The sequence below is a fragment of the Mirounga leonina genome, unplaced genomic scaffold (genome assembly GCF_011800145.1).
Source record: "Mirounga leonina isolate KUSES-001 unplaced genomic scaffold, KU_Mleo_1.0 Mir_114, whole genome shotgun sequence".
Lineage (NCBI taxonomy): Eukaryota > Metazoa > Chordata > Mammalia > Carnivora > Phocidae > Mirounga > Mirounga leonina.
This window is the reverse complement of record NW_023270265.1, coordinates 19833538-19849326: the sequence shown is the minus strand read 5'-3', so window position 1 is coordinate 19849326 and position 15789 is coordinate 19833538. Positions and strand designations below refer to the sequence as shown.

The window sequence follows — 15789 nt, the reverse complement described above, 5'->3', positions numbered from 1 at the left end:
TAGCCAAGGGTAACCATTACCATGACTTCTAAAAATTAAATGTACTTTTTTTGAGTTCTAAAAGTAATACATATGAAATGGTAAAAAGAATTTTATCTGTAATGATGATGATGGTTGACAAAGAAGAATTAAAGTTCTTGGAGGAACTACTTAGGATTTTGAAAGTATACCATATCTTCTTATATCTGGTATAAATCTATACTAGCATAAGATATATTATGCAGGTGGAATTAGTCATATTTGCTTCCCCTTTTTTTATGTGGGATCATTTTGTACCGACTCATATAAGTTTATGTGTCCAATATTTTTGTTTAAAAGTCATATTTGTTCTCAAGGGAAAGCACTACTTTTTGCTCCCAAATTTCTCTCCACAGAGTTCATTTCATTACCTTTCCCTTAGGGAAGAGTTTGACTCTAATTAGTCTATTCGCAAGTGGCCTTCATATGAGCAAATTTTTAATCACCAGCAGAGGTGGCATACATCCTAAAGGCCATCAAGGCATGTATTAATCCTTCCTTTGATTACACACTCAGCTAACAACCTATATTTGTTGAATACCAGGTTGGTACAGAGCATTCTACTAGGTGCATGAGAGGATATTAAAGGGAATACAAGATATTGACCTTGCCCTCTAGGAATTTAACAGTAGAGTGAGGTGGTTACAAGTGTGAACTCTGGAGCCAGAGTGCTTAGATTCATATTCCAAGTCCACCACTTCCTTGCTGTAAGATTTTAGGCAAGTTACTTAATTCTGCGTCCCATTTTCTTCATCTATTAAGAAGAAGCTAATAAGAATTCTTATGTCATAAAGTTATCGGGTCTATTAAATGGCATTAATACATGTAAAGCATTTGAACTGTTCTGGTACATAGCAAGTACTCATTAAGTGGTAGCTGCTATAATAATAATCACCATAGGGATCATAGATAAAATACTGAAAATAGAACCAGGGTAGCACATAATTAAATTCCACAATCGGGGCGCCTGGGTGGCTCAGTTGGTTAAACGACTGCCTTCGGCTCAGGTCATGATCCTGGAGTCCCAGGATCGAGTCCCGCATCGGGAGTCTCTCTTCGAAAGAAGAGAGAAGTCTGCTTCTCTCTCTGACCCTCCCCCCTCTCATGCTCTCTCTCTCATTCTCTCTGTCTCAAATAAATAAATAAAATTAAAAAAAAAAATTCCACAATGAATGATGAAAACTGAAGCATCTCACATCATCACTTTAAATTGGCTGCCTATTCCATATGTTATCTTGCCCCCATATCAGTCACCAGGCCAGTGTGAGCCAATTTACTGTATTTGATTAGAAATGGAAAAAGAAAAAAAAATCCATAAAAATCATGAACTATTTAAGGAAACTTTGACTAAAACTCCCAAGAATGTCTTTTGCAAGTCTTACCCACCTCCCCAACTCAGGATGCTCCTTCTCACCCCCCAGACTAGATCTATTCACTTCATGTTCTCTATTACCTGAAAATTTGCCAGTTGAAGACTCGAGTGAACACCATTCTCATTTATCTTTTAGGGGTGTTAAGGTCTGATGAGTCATTTGTACCTTAGTATTTTAATCAGATTCTTTTTCATTGAGCATTTGGCCAGAAATCAGATATAATGAAAGAATGGGAATTTGTTGTTTGGGAGAGAAATGAATAACTTTGAAATACAGAATGTTTTATTTCCTTCTCTAAAGGTTTGAGGTGGGGGTGTTGGGCAACATGACATCATTGGGCATGGGGATGGGGGAAAGGACAAAGAAATAATGGTATTATATCAAAACATACTTAATCTCTCTCTTTTTAAAAGGATTTTATTTATTTGAGAGAGAGAGAGAGAGAAAGCTCAAGCAGGGGTAGGGGCAGAGGGAGAGAATCCAAGCAGACTCAGTCCTGAGTGCAGAGCCCAACATGACCTGAGCTTGAAATCAAGAGTTGGATGCTCAACTGACTGAGCCACCCAGGGGCCCACATACTTAATCTCTTTTTAAGTGTTGGCTATTAGTATCAACTCACCCATATTATTATAAATGAAGTAAGCTTTTTGGGGGCCAAACTAGGAAACTAACTACCATTTATTATATATTCTATGGGGAGATTAATTCCAGGTTCTACATAATGAAAAGTATAGAGGGTCCTTAATTTTTTTTTTGCTTTTTGTTTTTTTAAGATTTTTTACTTATTTATTTGAGAGAGTGAGAGAGCACAAGCACGGGGAGCGGGAGAGGGAGAAGCAGATTCCCCGCCAAGCAGGGAGCCCGACATGGGGCTCAATCCCAGGACCCCTGAGATCATGACCTGAGCTGAAGGCAGATGCTTAACCGACTGAGCCACCCAGGCGCCCCTTAATTTTTTTTTTTGTAATACATACCTTTTGTAAGTGATGTAAACAGTACTGCTATGTAAATTCAGAAGGGATTGTGTTTGTTTGGTTTTTTTTTTTAGAGATTTTTTATTTATGTATTTGACAGAGCGAGACAGAGAGAGAGGGGACACAAGCAGGGGGAGTGGGAGAGGGAGAAGCAGACCTCCCGCAGAGCGGGGAGCCCGATGCGGGGCTCGATCCCAGGACCCTGGGATCATGACCTGAGCTGAAGGCAGACGCTTAACGACTGAGCCACCCAGGCGCCCCGGGATTGTGTTTTTTTAAATTGAGAGTTATAGTGATGGAAGGAGTTAGGGAGAAAGTAGGGCTTGAACTGGAAAATCCTTTTTACTATTTATCTACTGGGAAAGTGAAGAGGCCAAATGTATGTAGGTGACGGTATGATGTCTGAAGAAAAAAGGGAACTAGCAGAAGATGAGATTGGCCAACTGGTATTTCAACTTTCCAGCTGAAAAGTCTGAATTCTTTTTCTAGGAGAGAAATAGTTTTCTTTAGTACTACCTTGTACTGCATATGTCACCACAAATTATCTTTGTTTTTTGTTTTGATTTGTGTTGAGCTAATATTATAACATGTCATGCTTCAAAAGATGAATTAAATCAAGTTCTTATTTATTTGATAGACCTCGAGTTTTCAAATTTGAAAAACTTTCTACTTTGAAAGTTACTTTAGATGACAGGATCTCCTAGCAATTTATGTATGATACCATAGTCTAGCTCTATTAAATGTTGTAATAATGTGTTCTGTGGGCCTTGAGTTTTGAAAGGGAAGGAAATCTTCAAAGCACTCTATTTTTCAACCTGACCTGGATGTACCTCGTACCTTAATCCCTTTCTACTTTCTCAGTTCACTTAGGTGAAAAGACGTCATTTTCTCCCTATCTGTCATACTGTCTGGAAAGTAAATGGGGAGATCATGAGAAGCTTCACTGAAATTTTCACACAAACGTATTCTGTAAAACCAGAGTTAATTGTGTGTAAAATTTCTATGTGGTTTCCGGAGGACTCTGCTTATGGGGTGCGTGTGTGTGTAGGTGTGTATGCGCGCATGTGTGAAGAAATTCAGAATGACCACCACATGCTACAGTTTTGAATTAGAATGAATGGAATTTCTTTAAAGTGATGTCTGATGGTAATATATAGTGCAAATGAAGATTTATAAATCAGAAAAAAATTTAAAAGAACTCTATTTATCTATATCTGATATAGATAATGGACCACAATATAAATCCTTCTAAAACTGCGTCACTTAAGCACCCATTGTATCTTTTCCTGTGGCTGCCATATCCAGGTGAATTTCTCTTTAAGATTGTGTTTTAACTTGTGCTTCATAAAGGTTTTTTTTTTTTAATATAATATCTCTGCCGTCAAGTTGAACAGTATCTCCAGATTAATTAATACTGAAAATACTTAGAAAAGGTTTATGTGAATATTTTTTTATTTCTAAATTCACCATTTTGATACAGATACCCATGGTTTTCTTCTGTGTTTACATGCAGCCAGGAGCTATGGGCGGAGACGAGGTAAATTTTTTTTAATGAGATCTTTTGCTTGCCAAATTGTGAGTAAATATGAGTGTGTGCGTGTTTATACCCGTATGTGTGTAAAACAATAATTATTGTATGGTATGATGTTCTAGCTTATTTTAGCAAAATAATTCACATTACTTCATTATAGTTATTTTTTGTTGTTAGTTGGTAGTTTGTTTTTTTAATCCTAATATAGACATAGCAAAGACTATTTCTACCTGGAAATTTTTGTTACATGGTTTATTATGAATGATCTTGAGAGAATAAAGGCCAAGCATACATATATTTTTGTCCTTTATCTGCAGTTTTTTCATACTACTTAGAAGACAAAAGTTAGGTTTTAGAGGGCAATTCTTGATCTTAGTAGGTTGACCTTGAAGCTAAAGAGGCCTAAGTTTCAGGGACCCTCACTTTTAAGGGGACCCCCTCCAAGTTCTTTACCTTATCTTTATGTTCTTTTTCTTTTCTTTTTAAGACTTTATTTATTTATTTGACAGAGAGCGACACAGCGAGAGAGGAAACACAAGCAGGGGGAGTGGGAGAGGGAGAAGCAGGCTTCCCGCTGAGCAGGGAGCCCGATGCGGGGCTGGATCCCAGGATTCTGGGATCATGACCCAAGCCGAAGGCAGACGCTTAACGACTGAGCCACCCAGGCGCCCCTGTGTTCTTTTTCTCGAAGTGGATCCCCAACTTGTATAGGCTCTAAGCCCCATAAAACTTGCATTCTCTCCTGATCACACCCAAACAAAATAATGTTGCTTTTATTTGTGTAATGCTATTACTTTTCTAAAGCATTTCCATATCTGTAATTCATTCAAATAACTTTATGAAGTAGGTAGGCTAAGCCTAATGTAGTGTTTCAAAGGAGTATGAGACTTAGGGTCAAAGACCTAGGTTGTAATCACTGCTTTATTACTTCTGTCTGGTATCATCATCTGTAAATTATGAGGTAATAAAACCAATCTTGTCCAACTTTAAGAGTGTTAGTGAAGTTATAGTGTGAAAAATGGGAGAGGAAAACCTATTCATGTACACTAAAAGCATTCCAAAAATATAAGTTGCTTTGAAAGTACTCGCTTTCATTTCTTTTTTTTTTTAAGATTTTATTTTTATTTATATTTATTTGAGAGAGAGTGGGGGAAGGGGCAGAGGGGGAGGGAGAGAGCGATAAGCAGACTCTGTGCTGAGCGCAGAGACTGACATGGGGCTCAATCTGACAATCCTGAGATCATGACCTGAGCCACAACCAAGAGTTGGACGCTTAACCAACTCTGAGCCACCCAGGTGCCCCAGATTCGTAGTATTTTATTATTTATTCCACAGTAAATATTTGTTGAATGGATGAAAATTGGCAGAACCTAATATGTATTCAAGTTACTACTCAAAACTTCTTTCATGGTGGAATCATATAGTCAGTTTCATTTTCAAATCATGGTGAAGAAAAACATTTGTGTAGTTGACTGTTTTTTAGCTATGGAAATAAATACCATTTAATATTTTTAACCTTATTGTTTTTAAATTGAAAGTATGAACAATTATATTACTGGAAATCATTTTGTACTATACATATAATTTTTCATGTTGCTAGAAAATTGATCACTCTTGGGAAGGAATAAGGAATGGACAGTTTTACAGAGAAAATAGATACCGTCTGGAAGGTAGATAGCAGAGAGTAGCCTCTCCAATTCTTACACACTGATCAGTTACCACATCTTGTCAAAATTTTTCCTCTAGTGTCTCGGGCCTCGCCCTTCCCCTTTCATTTCTATTGTTCTTCACTTCTATTGTTTCTTTCTTTCTGAAACACCACTTAGTTCATGTCATCCTCCTCCATTAAGGACCCCCATCATCTGGCTTCTCCGTTTCACCAGCCTCATCATCTCCATTTTCCCCACCTCACAGTCCCCTAACTAGTCTCTGTACTTTACCACAGTCTGGCTGTTGCACATACTGTCCTCCCTTCCTTTCATTTACTTATCTAAGGCCTATCCTTAGTTCATGCATTTAAGCCAAATTTAAGCTTTATCTCGCCAATGAAGCCTTGCCCAGTGGCCTTGCAAGCAATGTTTACCTCTGCTTCTACTGCCTTACATTCCTCTTGTTTTTTCTGTATGCTCTGATTCTTCAGCACAGTTGTATCTTGTGCCTAACACTGTGACCTACATATAATTAGCACTTATTAGATGTTTATTGTTGAGGATTGTTTTTGAAGTAACATCCTACATCTATGCAGACCAGAGTTTGGCATCGTATTTTTAAAAATTATTTTATTTTTACAAATCATGTATATTAAGTACCAGACATCAAGAACATTAAGATCACCTATAATTTCTAAGTGCCTGAAAAAATTACTCTTCCTGTTTCCATGTTACCTTGCCCCTGTTTATTTGTAAAGTTTGATTTAATTGTTTTCACAAGCATGGTCATCTTTGCATCAAGTGTTAAGCTAAACACGGCCTAGAATGACTTGGTCCCTGCTCTCTGTAAGTCTGCAGTTCAGTAATTGTAGATAAAGAAGATAATGATGAGAGAGAGAGTGTGTGTGTGAGAGAGAGAGCGAGAACATTAAATGACTGAAAGTTGACTTTTTGTAATGATAAAAGAACAGATAGAAAATTTTTGTTCCATGCTTTTAAGTCTTCTATTCCCAAAGCTGAAAAAGAATTCATCTTCCTTAAATGTGGTGACATAGCATGTGAGATGGAGTAGGGGTACCTCATATCTACTCTCATTTCCTAAGGCATACTCAATCTGGGCCACTGCTACATAGTATATATTTGATGAACTGGCAGATTTCCTCATGCTCATTTATTTGTGTAATCAGGGATTATATTATTGCTTGACTTCTTTCCTCCAAACAAAGTTTAGACTTTCCCAAAAAAAGCATAAAAAGTGATCTTGGCTGGAATTTAAATAAAAAATTAAAAAACTGAACTTGCTTATGTATGTTACTTTATTATTAAGAATTACCTGTAACTCATATTCTATACATTACATATACATGTTGGTAAATATTTTAGGACTAGAAAGTGAAGGGATTTGCCCGTGACAGTTTTGAGATATGTCAGTAAGGATTAGGCCAGTGGAATCTTTCACCTCTCCTGATAAACCTGGAAAAGCTTCCTGGAACAGGTAGAATTTCAGGAACTATTTGGATAATAGGAGTGGGAAGGAGGCCTCTCCAGGTATATGATTCAACTTAAAAGAAACCTTCAAGGTGAGATTGGCATGACCAGATGCTTGGGGCATATGTCCCTAAGTATATGCATTGTGGGCCAGCTGGAGAGGAGAAATTTGCAATGAAATGGTCTGTGCTGCCTTAATGAATGGTTTTTGAAACAAAAGGGAAGACTCCTAGACAGAGATATATCAGGCTTTCTCGAAAGAGGGTTTCATGATCAAGTAACGAAAACAGGAGAGAACCTGGACATCAGCTGAAGGCTTAGCTGGGGATACAAGTATTGAAGGATAGACTTGGCAAACTAAACTCTTCTAGTAGTGTAGTTGAAACAGTAGTAGGGAAGCAGAATTAGATGTGTAAGAATTGAACTTGAAAGTGAGTGATTGGGCGCCTGGGTGGCTCAGTTGGTTAAGCAACTGCCTTCAGCTCAGGTCATGATCCTGGAGTCCCGGGATCGAGTCCCGCATCGGGCTCCCTGCTCGGAAGGGATTCTGCTTCTCCCTCTGACCCTCCCCCCTCTCATGTGCTTGCTCTCTCTCATTCTCTCTCTCTCAAATAAATAAATAAAATCTTAAAAAAAAAAAGTGAGTGATTGTATATAAAGTATTTAAATATCCAAGTATATTTCCTATTATACCCACTTTTATTTTAAAGATATGTTCCTTTAGAGAAACGTTGATTTCTCTTCCCATATTCCCTTATGGAATCGAAGTGACCCCAAGTAATTTTATCATTTTATTTCTGGAGTATTTTGACTTTCACAAGCTTTGGTATGTGCCTTCCTGTATAACTGCTGACCCTGTTAGAAACTGGTCTAACAGATAGTGTCCTACAAGAACTTTACCTACACATTTCACACCTGATTAAAATGTATGTTGTGTTTTTCATTTGACATGAGCTCTTAAGATCTCTGGGAGACTTCTGTTCATAAGTAGCCATGTTGGCTGTGCCAGTGCTCTTGATGTTTAACAGAATTGTTTAAAAAGCAGCAAGGAAAATATAAAAGATCTTTGTAAACAATGTAAATGAGCAAATACAAAGAATGATCAGTTACTTTACTATAGGAGTTACTGTTGGATTGGAGTTACTATTGTAAAATATACTTCTGTGTATATCTAATCTATAAAAACCTATTGAGGGCGCCTGGGTGGCTCAGTTGGTTAAGCGACTGCCTTCGGCTCAGGTCATGATCCTGGAGTCCCGGGATCGAGTCCCACATCGGGCTCCCTGCTCAGCAGGGAGTCTGCTTCTCCCTCTGACCCTCCTCCCTCTCATGCTCTCTGTCTCTCATTCTCTCTCTCGCAAATAAATAAAAAAAAAATCTTTAAAAAAAAAAAACCTATTGACATGATACAATGTATTAATCTTAGTTAATAACAAAGGTTCAAAATATCCAATGAAACAAACTTCTGTGCCAAGTTGAACTTGGGTCTTTGTGCCAAAAGCCTTCCCAAGGGAGGAGACCATGGTACAAACATGTCATTCTGCTAATTCAAACCCAGTTACATGAGCTTTCTTGACTAAAAGAGTGGTTGGTCCCTCAGTGAAACATGGACAGCTGAAGAAATTTCTGACTGTTCATGGTTATAATATCTGAATGTTACTCCTTATAGTAATATGGGAATTTGAGCACAGAGAAATGGGGGGGAATAAGATCACAGTTTTTCGTTTTTGCAAGAAGTTGGTCTGGGAGGGTCTTAAACAATGATGGAGGGGTTCTGGGCTGTCTACCCTAATTTCATTCATTAAGAGTTTGTGTGCTTACCGTTGGGTCAGATGCTGTGCTAGACTCTAGATGTGTTCTGTCTCCCTATAGAGTGTTCATTCTAGTAGGAGAGAGACAATAAGTGAAACAAATATTTCCATACTCAGTAACTATGAAAAGTACTAGGCAAGAAAACTAGGAGGGGTCCCTCTAACCTAGGATGGTTTTCTCTGAAAAAATATTATTTAAACTGAAACCCAAAAGATGGATAGACAGGTATCTTTATTTTTATTTATTTATTTTTTTAAAGATTTTCTTTATTTGAGAGAGCAAGACAGAGCAGAGAGAGAGCACAAACAGTAGGGAGGGGCAGAGGGAGAGGGAGAAGCAGGCCTCCTGCTGAGCAGGGAGCCTGATGTGGGACTCGATCCCAGGACCCTGGGATCATGACCTGAGCTGAAGGCAGACGCTTAACCAACTGAGCCACCCAGGCGCCCAACAGGTATCTTTAAAGAAGAATTTTTATTGTGGGAATTTTCAAACATACACAAAAATAGAATAGTTGATTGAACTATCTACTCATCAGTTAGCTTCATTTTTGCCAATCTTGTTTCATATTTTCCCTTTTTCCCCCCTTAGAATGTTTTAAAGGAAATTCCAGACAGTATAAGACAGCTATTTTAAGAGGCTTGAGGCAAAATACTGATAAATGCTACAACATTGATAGACTTTGAAAACATTATACTAAGTGAAAGAAGGCAATTACAAAAGATTGCATATTGTATGATTCCACTTTTATTAAATGTCCTTTCTGTTGACACAGAAAGTAGACTAGTGTTTGCCTAGGCCTGAGAGAGTTCAAGGAAAATGGGGGGTGGCTGCTAATGGGTTAAATGGATGAATTGTATGATAGGTGAATTATATCTTCATAAAGCTTTTATTTAAAAAGTGGGGGTAGGTGAGGCCCAAAAGGGCTTTGTGTATTTGAGAAAATAGAGACCAGAATGACTGAGATTGGTAGGAGAAAGAGTAGGTTGTATTAAGATGAAGTTGGAGGAAGGAAGGAAATACGACCTTGCTGTGCTTTAGCTCCCGGTAAGGATTTTGAATGTGGTCCAAGTACAAGAGGAAATCTGTGAATGTTTTAAAACAGGGTCAGATGATCAGATTTATGTTTTTAAAAGAGCACTCTGGCTACTACTGTTTAAAGTGAAGTGAGAAGACAAATGGGTTGTCTAGTTCAGAAAGAAGGTAATAGTAGTCTAGGCAAGAGATGATGGTGTTTTAGCGTAGAGTGATGGCAATAGAGTTAGAAAGAAATGAACAGATGGAAAGTATATTCTAGAGGGTAGAATGAACCTTTTTTAATGGCATTAAACTGAAGAATTGAATGTGGGAAGTAAATAAGAAGGAAGACTCAAAAACGATGTTCAGCTTCTAGCTTGAGCAATTGGGTGAATTGCGCTGCCACATATTGAAATGGGACTGGGAGAGAATAGGTTCATGGGTGGATTTCAAGAGTTCATTTAAAAACACATTAAGGGTGGGGCACCTGGATGGCTCAGATGGTAAACGTCTTCCTTTGGCTCAGGTCATGATCCCAGGGTCCTGGGATCTAGCCCCGCATTGGGCTCCCTGCTTGGTGGGGAGCCTGCTTCTCCTTCTCCCTCTACTGTTCCCCCTGCTTGCGCTCTCCCGCTCTCTCTATCAAATAAATAAATAAAATCTTAAAAAAGCACACACACATTAAGGGGGCGCCTGGGTGGCTCAGGTGTTAAGCGTCTGCCTTTGGCTCAGGTCATGATCCCAGGGTCATGGGATTGGGTCCCACATCGGGCTCCGTGCTCGGCGGGAGGCCTACTTCTCCTTCTCCCACTCCCCCTGCTTGTGTTCCTGCTCTCGCTATCTCTGTCTCTGTCAAATAAATAAAAATCTTTAAAAAATAAATAAATAAATAAAAATAAAAACGTTAAGTGAGGGTTGCTGGGGGGGCGTGGAGGGATGGGGTGGCTGAGTGATGGACATTGGGGAGGGTATGTGCTATGGTGAGTGCTGTGAATTGTGTAAGACTGATGAATCACAGACCTGTACCGCTGAAACAAATAATACATTATATGTTAATTAAAAAAATTTAAAAAAACACATAAAGTTTGTGATACCTAAGAGAAACCCGCATAATAATGCCAAGTAAAATATACTTTAATATTTGTATATTAGGGTTTTATGAAAGATTTTTGTGTAATAAAAGGAATTCTGCTCCCAGAGATTTGAAAACCATTCATCTAGGTCAAATCTCTCATTATGTAAATGAGACTCAGATGTGTGAAATGTTTTGTCCAAGGTTACAGAGTAAAGCTGGAACCTGACTACCCTGACTTTCAGGCAATTTTTTTTCCTTAGGGGAGTCATGCCTCATAATCCATTAAAAAAAAAAAAACCAAACTCCTAAAGTGACTAATTTCTGAGCTACTTGCAAAAACTAAGATGAAAATGGTCAGGCTTGGAATTTTTGCTGGAGCTGCTGGATTGACCACAGAGGCTTTGATGGGAGCTTAGAGGTGAGGCCTGAGCCACTTTGGCAACCCATCATGGCCAGTGGGCTTTTGTTTCCCCATCATAAGCTGCAGGAAGGGAGCCTCCTAAGTAAGCAAGAATTTTGGACAAGTCTTCGTGCTTAACTAGTGCTTTGTGGGTTTCTTATTTTGTACTTTTCTTACAAGGCTCCTACCTCTTACAAAGCATTCAACATAGCTTTAAGTTACCTCTACATTCAGAGATTATTTGTTCAATTACTGGACAAAAAACTACATTGTGGTTATTAATTGAAAATAAATATCATAAACCAGACCATTGGTGGAAGGGAAAGCCAAATGACCAAATTGCAGCTGTTGGGAAATATTCTCCTGCTTCTCTTGAAATACTCAATATGAATATTTTACATGGGAAGTATCAGATTCTAAAGCAGACTAATATGCTGGGGAAGTAACATAGCTTATTTAAAACATTTTGGTCTTGGGCAATGTTTTTATTAAAGAAAAGTAGTGTGTTAGAGAGATGGTAGCTAGTGAAGTAGGACCTCTCATGGGACACAATTTGGGTGTAGCCTCTTAAGATTTCAGTTTCTAGTAACACATATGTGGGAACTAAAATTTTACCAGTCTTCCCAGGGATGATTTGTCTTGGGGGGAATGGATTTATGCCAACCAAATGAATGTACAAATACTAACCTCATGAGGAACCCTGGAAAAACCAGAATACCAATGTTCTAACTTACGGAGATGAATGTAACAGAAGACAATTTTAGTGGCTGATTATTTTTCTACTAGTTTAGGAGTCAGAGTGGTACCTCTTCACAGTAGCAAGGTACTAAATTAATTAATAGAATAGTCCTTCAGGAGCTTATAATTACAGCATAGGGAAATAGATGGTTTTCAGGCTATGGAAACATCAAACGAACCATTCTGTCCACAGAGGAGTAATCTTAAAGGTATGATAAAATCCTCTTAACTTCTTTTGGTCTACACTTCTGTCTTTTAAATGCTTCCTACGGGTGTGCCTGGGTGGCTCAGTAGTTAAGTGTCTGCCTTCGGCTCAGGTCATGATCCCAAGGTCCAGTGATCTAGCCCCGCATCAGGCTCCCTGCTCAGCGGGAAGCCTGCTTCTCCCTCTCCCACTCCCCCTGCTTGTGTTCCCTCTCTCGCTGTGTCTCTGTCACATAAATAAAATCTTTAAATAAATATATGCTTCCTACAGACTTTTTGTTCCATCAGCACTTAAGGCAGTCATATTACAGTATGGTTGACTAGATTATAGATTTTACATTCTGTTCCTGAGGATATACTTTCTTTAACTTGACTGAACTTGGATGTTTCCCAAGACTCCATACACTTCACACAATATCACTTTCAGTGGATGCCTGCTATAGACAGTTAATCTCCATTTTAGTTGCTCTTAAACTTGAGCATAGAGATCACTGGGGAAATTTATTAAAAGTGCAGATTTCAAATTTGAACCCCATGCATTCAGCTTAAGTAGATCTGGGGATTGGACTCAGACCTATAGTCTTAGTTCTTATCCACAGAGAAACATCATATATGTGTGGATTCTTCAGTTTTATTTCCAAGGGCAACTTTATCACTAAAGTCTGTGATACTCTAAACACTAATAATAAGAGGTTTGGTTTTAAAACCTTGGCAAGTTTCTTAAGTACCCATAACCAATTTTTAAAACAGTCCAAATTTTTACATTTAACTCTTGCTTTTATTTTCTTTGCCAAATATTCGGGGAAGCTGTGGTTATGTTGGCCATGCACAAAGGGAGTTCTCTTTGTTCCAGAACATCTTGAATATCTACTTCTCCTTCTTCACAGCTCTTGTTCAAGATTTCCTCATCTCTCATCTAGACGGTCCCAGATTTCTTCAGACTCTCACCCCATCCCCTCTTTCCCTGGGTGCAAATTGCTGGTGAAGGTGATGGTAGCTGTTGTAGGATGTGAGGTAGAGGGAATCACATGGTCATAGGCATCTCAGAAAAGTCATTCTGACAGGATGGAAGATGAATTAGATGGGAGTATCAGTCTCGAGGAAGTGAGTGAAGTTTAAAAAAAAAAAAAGCTAGTATTAGAAGGAAATATGAAACTTGGAAAACAAGGAAATTTCCTATTGCTTTTATAATATAGAGTATAGAATATAATGTTTGAGCAAATAGAAGCAATAGAAAAGGTCTCAGTTTCTTAGGACATGGTTCCATCTCTTGCCATTCTCACACCTGTGTGCTGTGTTCCAGCATATACGTGCAGCAGCATGTCTTTGCACATACTGTTACCCTTTTTTGGATGCTGCCTCACTTTTAATATTTATTGAATACCTTTTATGTGCCCTCATTAGGACATGAAGATACAGTGGTGAACAAGATTAAATTGGTCCCTGTCCTAATAGAGCTTACAATTTAATGGGGCTCGGGAATGAGATACCAAATAAAAACCCACATGATAGTATAATGGTAATTGGAAAAAGTGTTAGGAGAAGTGCTATGAGTGGATAGAAACAGGAACCTAGCCTAATCTAGAAGTTCAGGAAAGTTCCACCTGAGGAAATGACTTTTCAGCTGAGACCTGAAGGATTAGTGGGAATTAACTAGAAAACTGGGGAGTTGGGAAGAGAGTGTTTATTTGGGGGTAGGGGGAAACACTTTGTCATTAGTGCCTGAGACAAGGAGGAATTATCAGGAAATTCAAAGGAGGTCTGAGTGATTGGAGGAGATGGCAGAGGCCTTATAGTTTACAGTGATGTTTTTGTACTTTATCCAAAAACAGTGGGATGTTAGTGAGGGGTTTTAAGGATGAAGGTGAGGAGTGTGGCTATGTGTTCAGATTAATATTTGAAAATGATGACTTGGGCTGTTATGTGGAGAAGGCATTGTGGGGTTCAAGATAGAAACCAGTGGACTAAATAGGCTGTCATATAGACTTGTTGGAACCCATTAGTTCAGGGCAGAGATGATGACAATCTGGACCCCAGGGATTTAGGACTGAAGATGGGAGAAATGAATGGATTGAAGACTTACTTCATAGCTTGAATTGATAGGAGTTAGTGAGAGTCTATGTGGAGTAAGAAAGAAAAGGAGATCTCAAGGAGGACTCCTAGATTTCTGGATTGAATTAGGTGTGTATAATAGTTATTTCTGTTGAGACTGAAGGGAATGCCAAAGGACCTGGTTTGGAGGGAAAGGTCAACGCTGTTTTGAAAATTCTTTCTCTGTGGATTCTTGTTTTTTACCTTAGAAACCCCCAGCCCCACCAGATTCTGCTCAAGGTGGCCTTACCTGTGAAATCACTCTAAAGGTTTCCGCCTGCCCCATCTCCCATAGGGCAGTAAATTGTGCTCTTGGTATGGTCTTCTCTTAGTACTTATTTCTCTGTTTTATACTTATGCACCTGCCTATCTCTTACCAGACTTGATTTCTTTGTCAAGAACTTTCAAATAACTCATACTAGTTTGGTGATTCTAAAATATGGATAAATATTTCTTCAGGTGTTTTCCACTGAGTTATATATGTTAACATTTCTTTTATCTTAAATCCAGGTAATGCTGGATCAATTTATTTTACTGCAGAACTTTTCCCAGCCTTTTGTATTCTAATGTGGATTGTGAATGTCTGGGAAGGTCATAAGGTGTGCAGTATTTTCCAGTATTATTTAGTTGTCTCCCCCCTCCCTGCCCCCAACAGCCTTTGTTTTCTGAGCATCTCATGTTACTAGTGTTGAGGGTAAGAGATGGGGATAGGAGTTTTCTTTGGGAAAGGCTGATTTGGGTGTGTGCCTGTCACAGAGTAAGCATATAACTCACTGAGTGTGGACTCCGTGAAAAGCAAACCTGACAGTTGGGCGAGTACATTTCTGGATGTCTTTGGAAAGGTCATTTTGCCTATAGTTGCTGCAGATCTATTTCTTTTACCCCCAGTGATCAAAACAGACATCAAGGGATGAGAATTTACTGCCTATTGTTTGTTCCCCCCAGGCTAAGAAAGCTAGGTGACATGAGGTGACAAATTTTATTCTGTTTCTTTGTAGCTAATCTGGGAAGAGCTGAACAAAAAGTTCTTAGATCCTTTTATTTATTAACTCCCAACATCAAAATAGTGCCTTTCTTATACCACCTGGGTTGTTCATAAAATAAACAGTTATATTAGTAGCCATTTTTTGGTAAAAGAAATAAATGTTCAGTATTTTTATAAGGCTATTTATATTCTGTTTTAGAGTTGGCTGTAGTGACACAGAAACTAGGTTTCAGGGAAATATCGACGGGACAGACTAAATGGGGAAGACACTTCTTTTTTTGAAGAGTATATGAATTCATTTTAGAGGGGAGTTCTTTTTTTCAGAAGTTAAAGTGTTCAAGACAGTTCATTTTTAGAGTGTAACCTAATGGAAAGTTTTATCAGGAACTCACTGACTCAGACAGGAAATATATTTGTTTTTAAACTTAGATTTTATT

The 15789-nt window shown here is 38.5% G+C and overlaps 1 protein-coding gene across 4 annotated transcripts in view; it reads left to right on the top strand.

Moving 5' to 3' along the window:
• Positions 1-15789, top strand: part of CPEB3 (cytoplasmic polyadenylation element binding protein 3) — a 188748-nt gene that overhangs the window by 99069 nt on the left and 73890 nt on the right. For 2 of the 4 annotated variants that reach the window (XM_035025066.1, XM_035025059.1), the window contains one exon: positions 3879-3902. The exons of the other annotated variants lie outside the window; for them this stretch is intronic. In XM_035025066.1, the coding sequence (XP_034880957.1) occupies positions 3879-3902 (24 nt within the window). The remainder of the gene's footprint in view (positions 1-3878; positions 3903-15789) is intronic. 4 annotated transcript variants of the gene reach the window in all.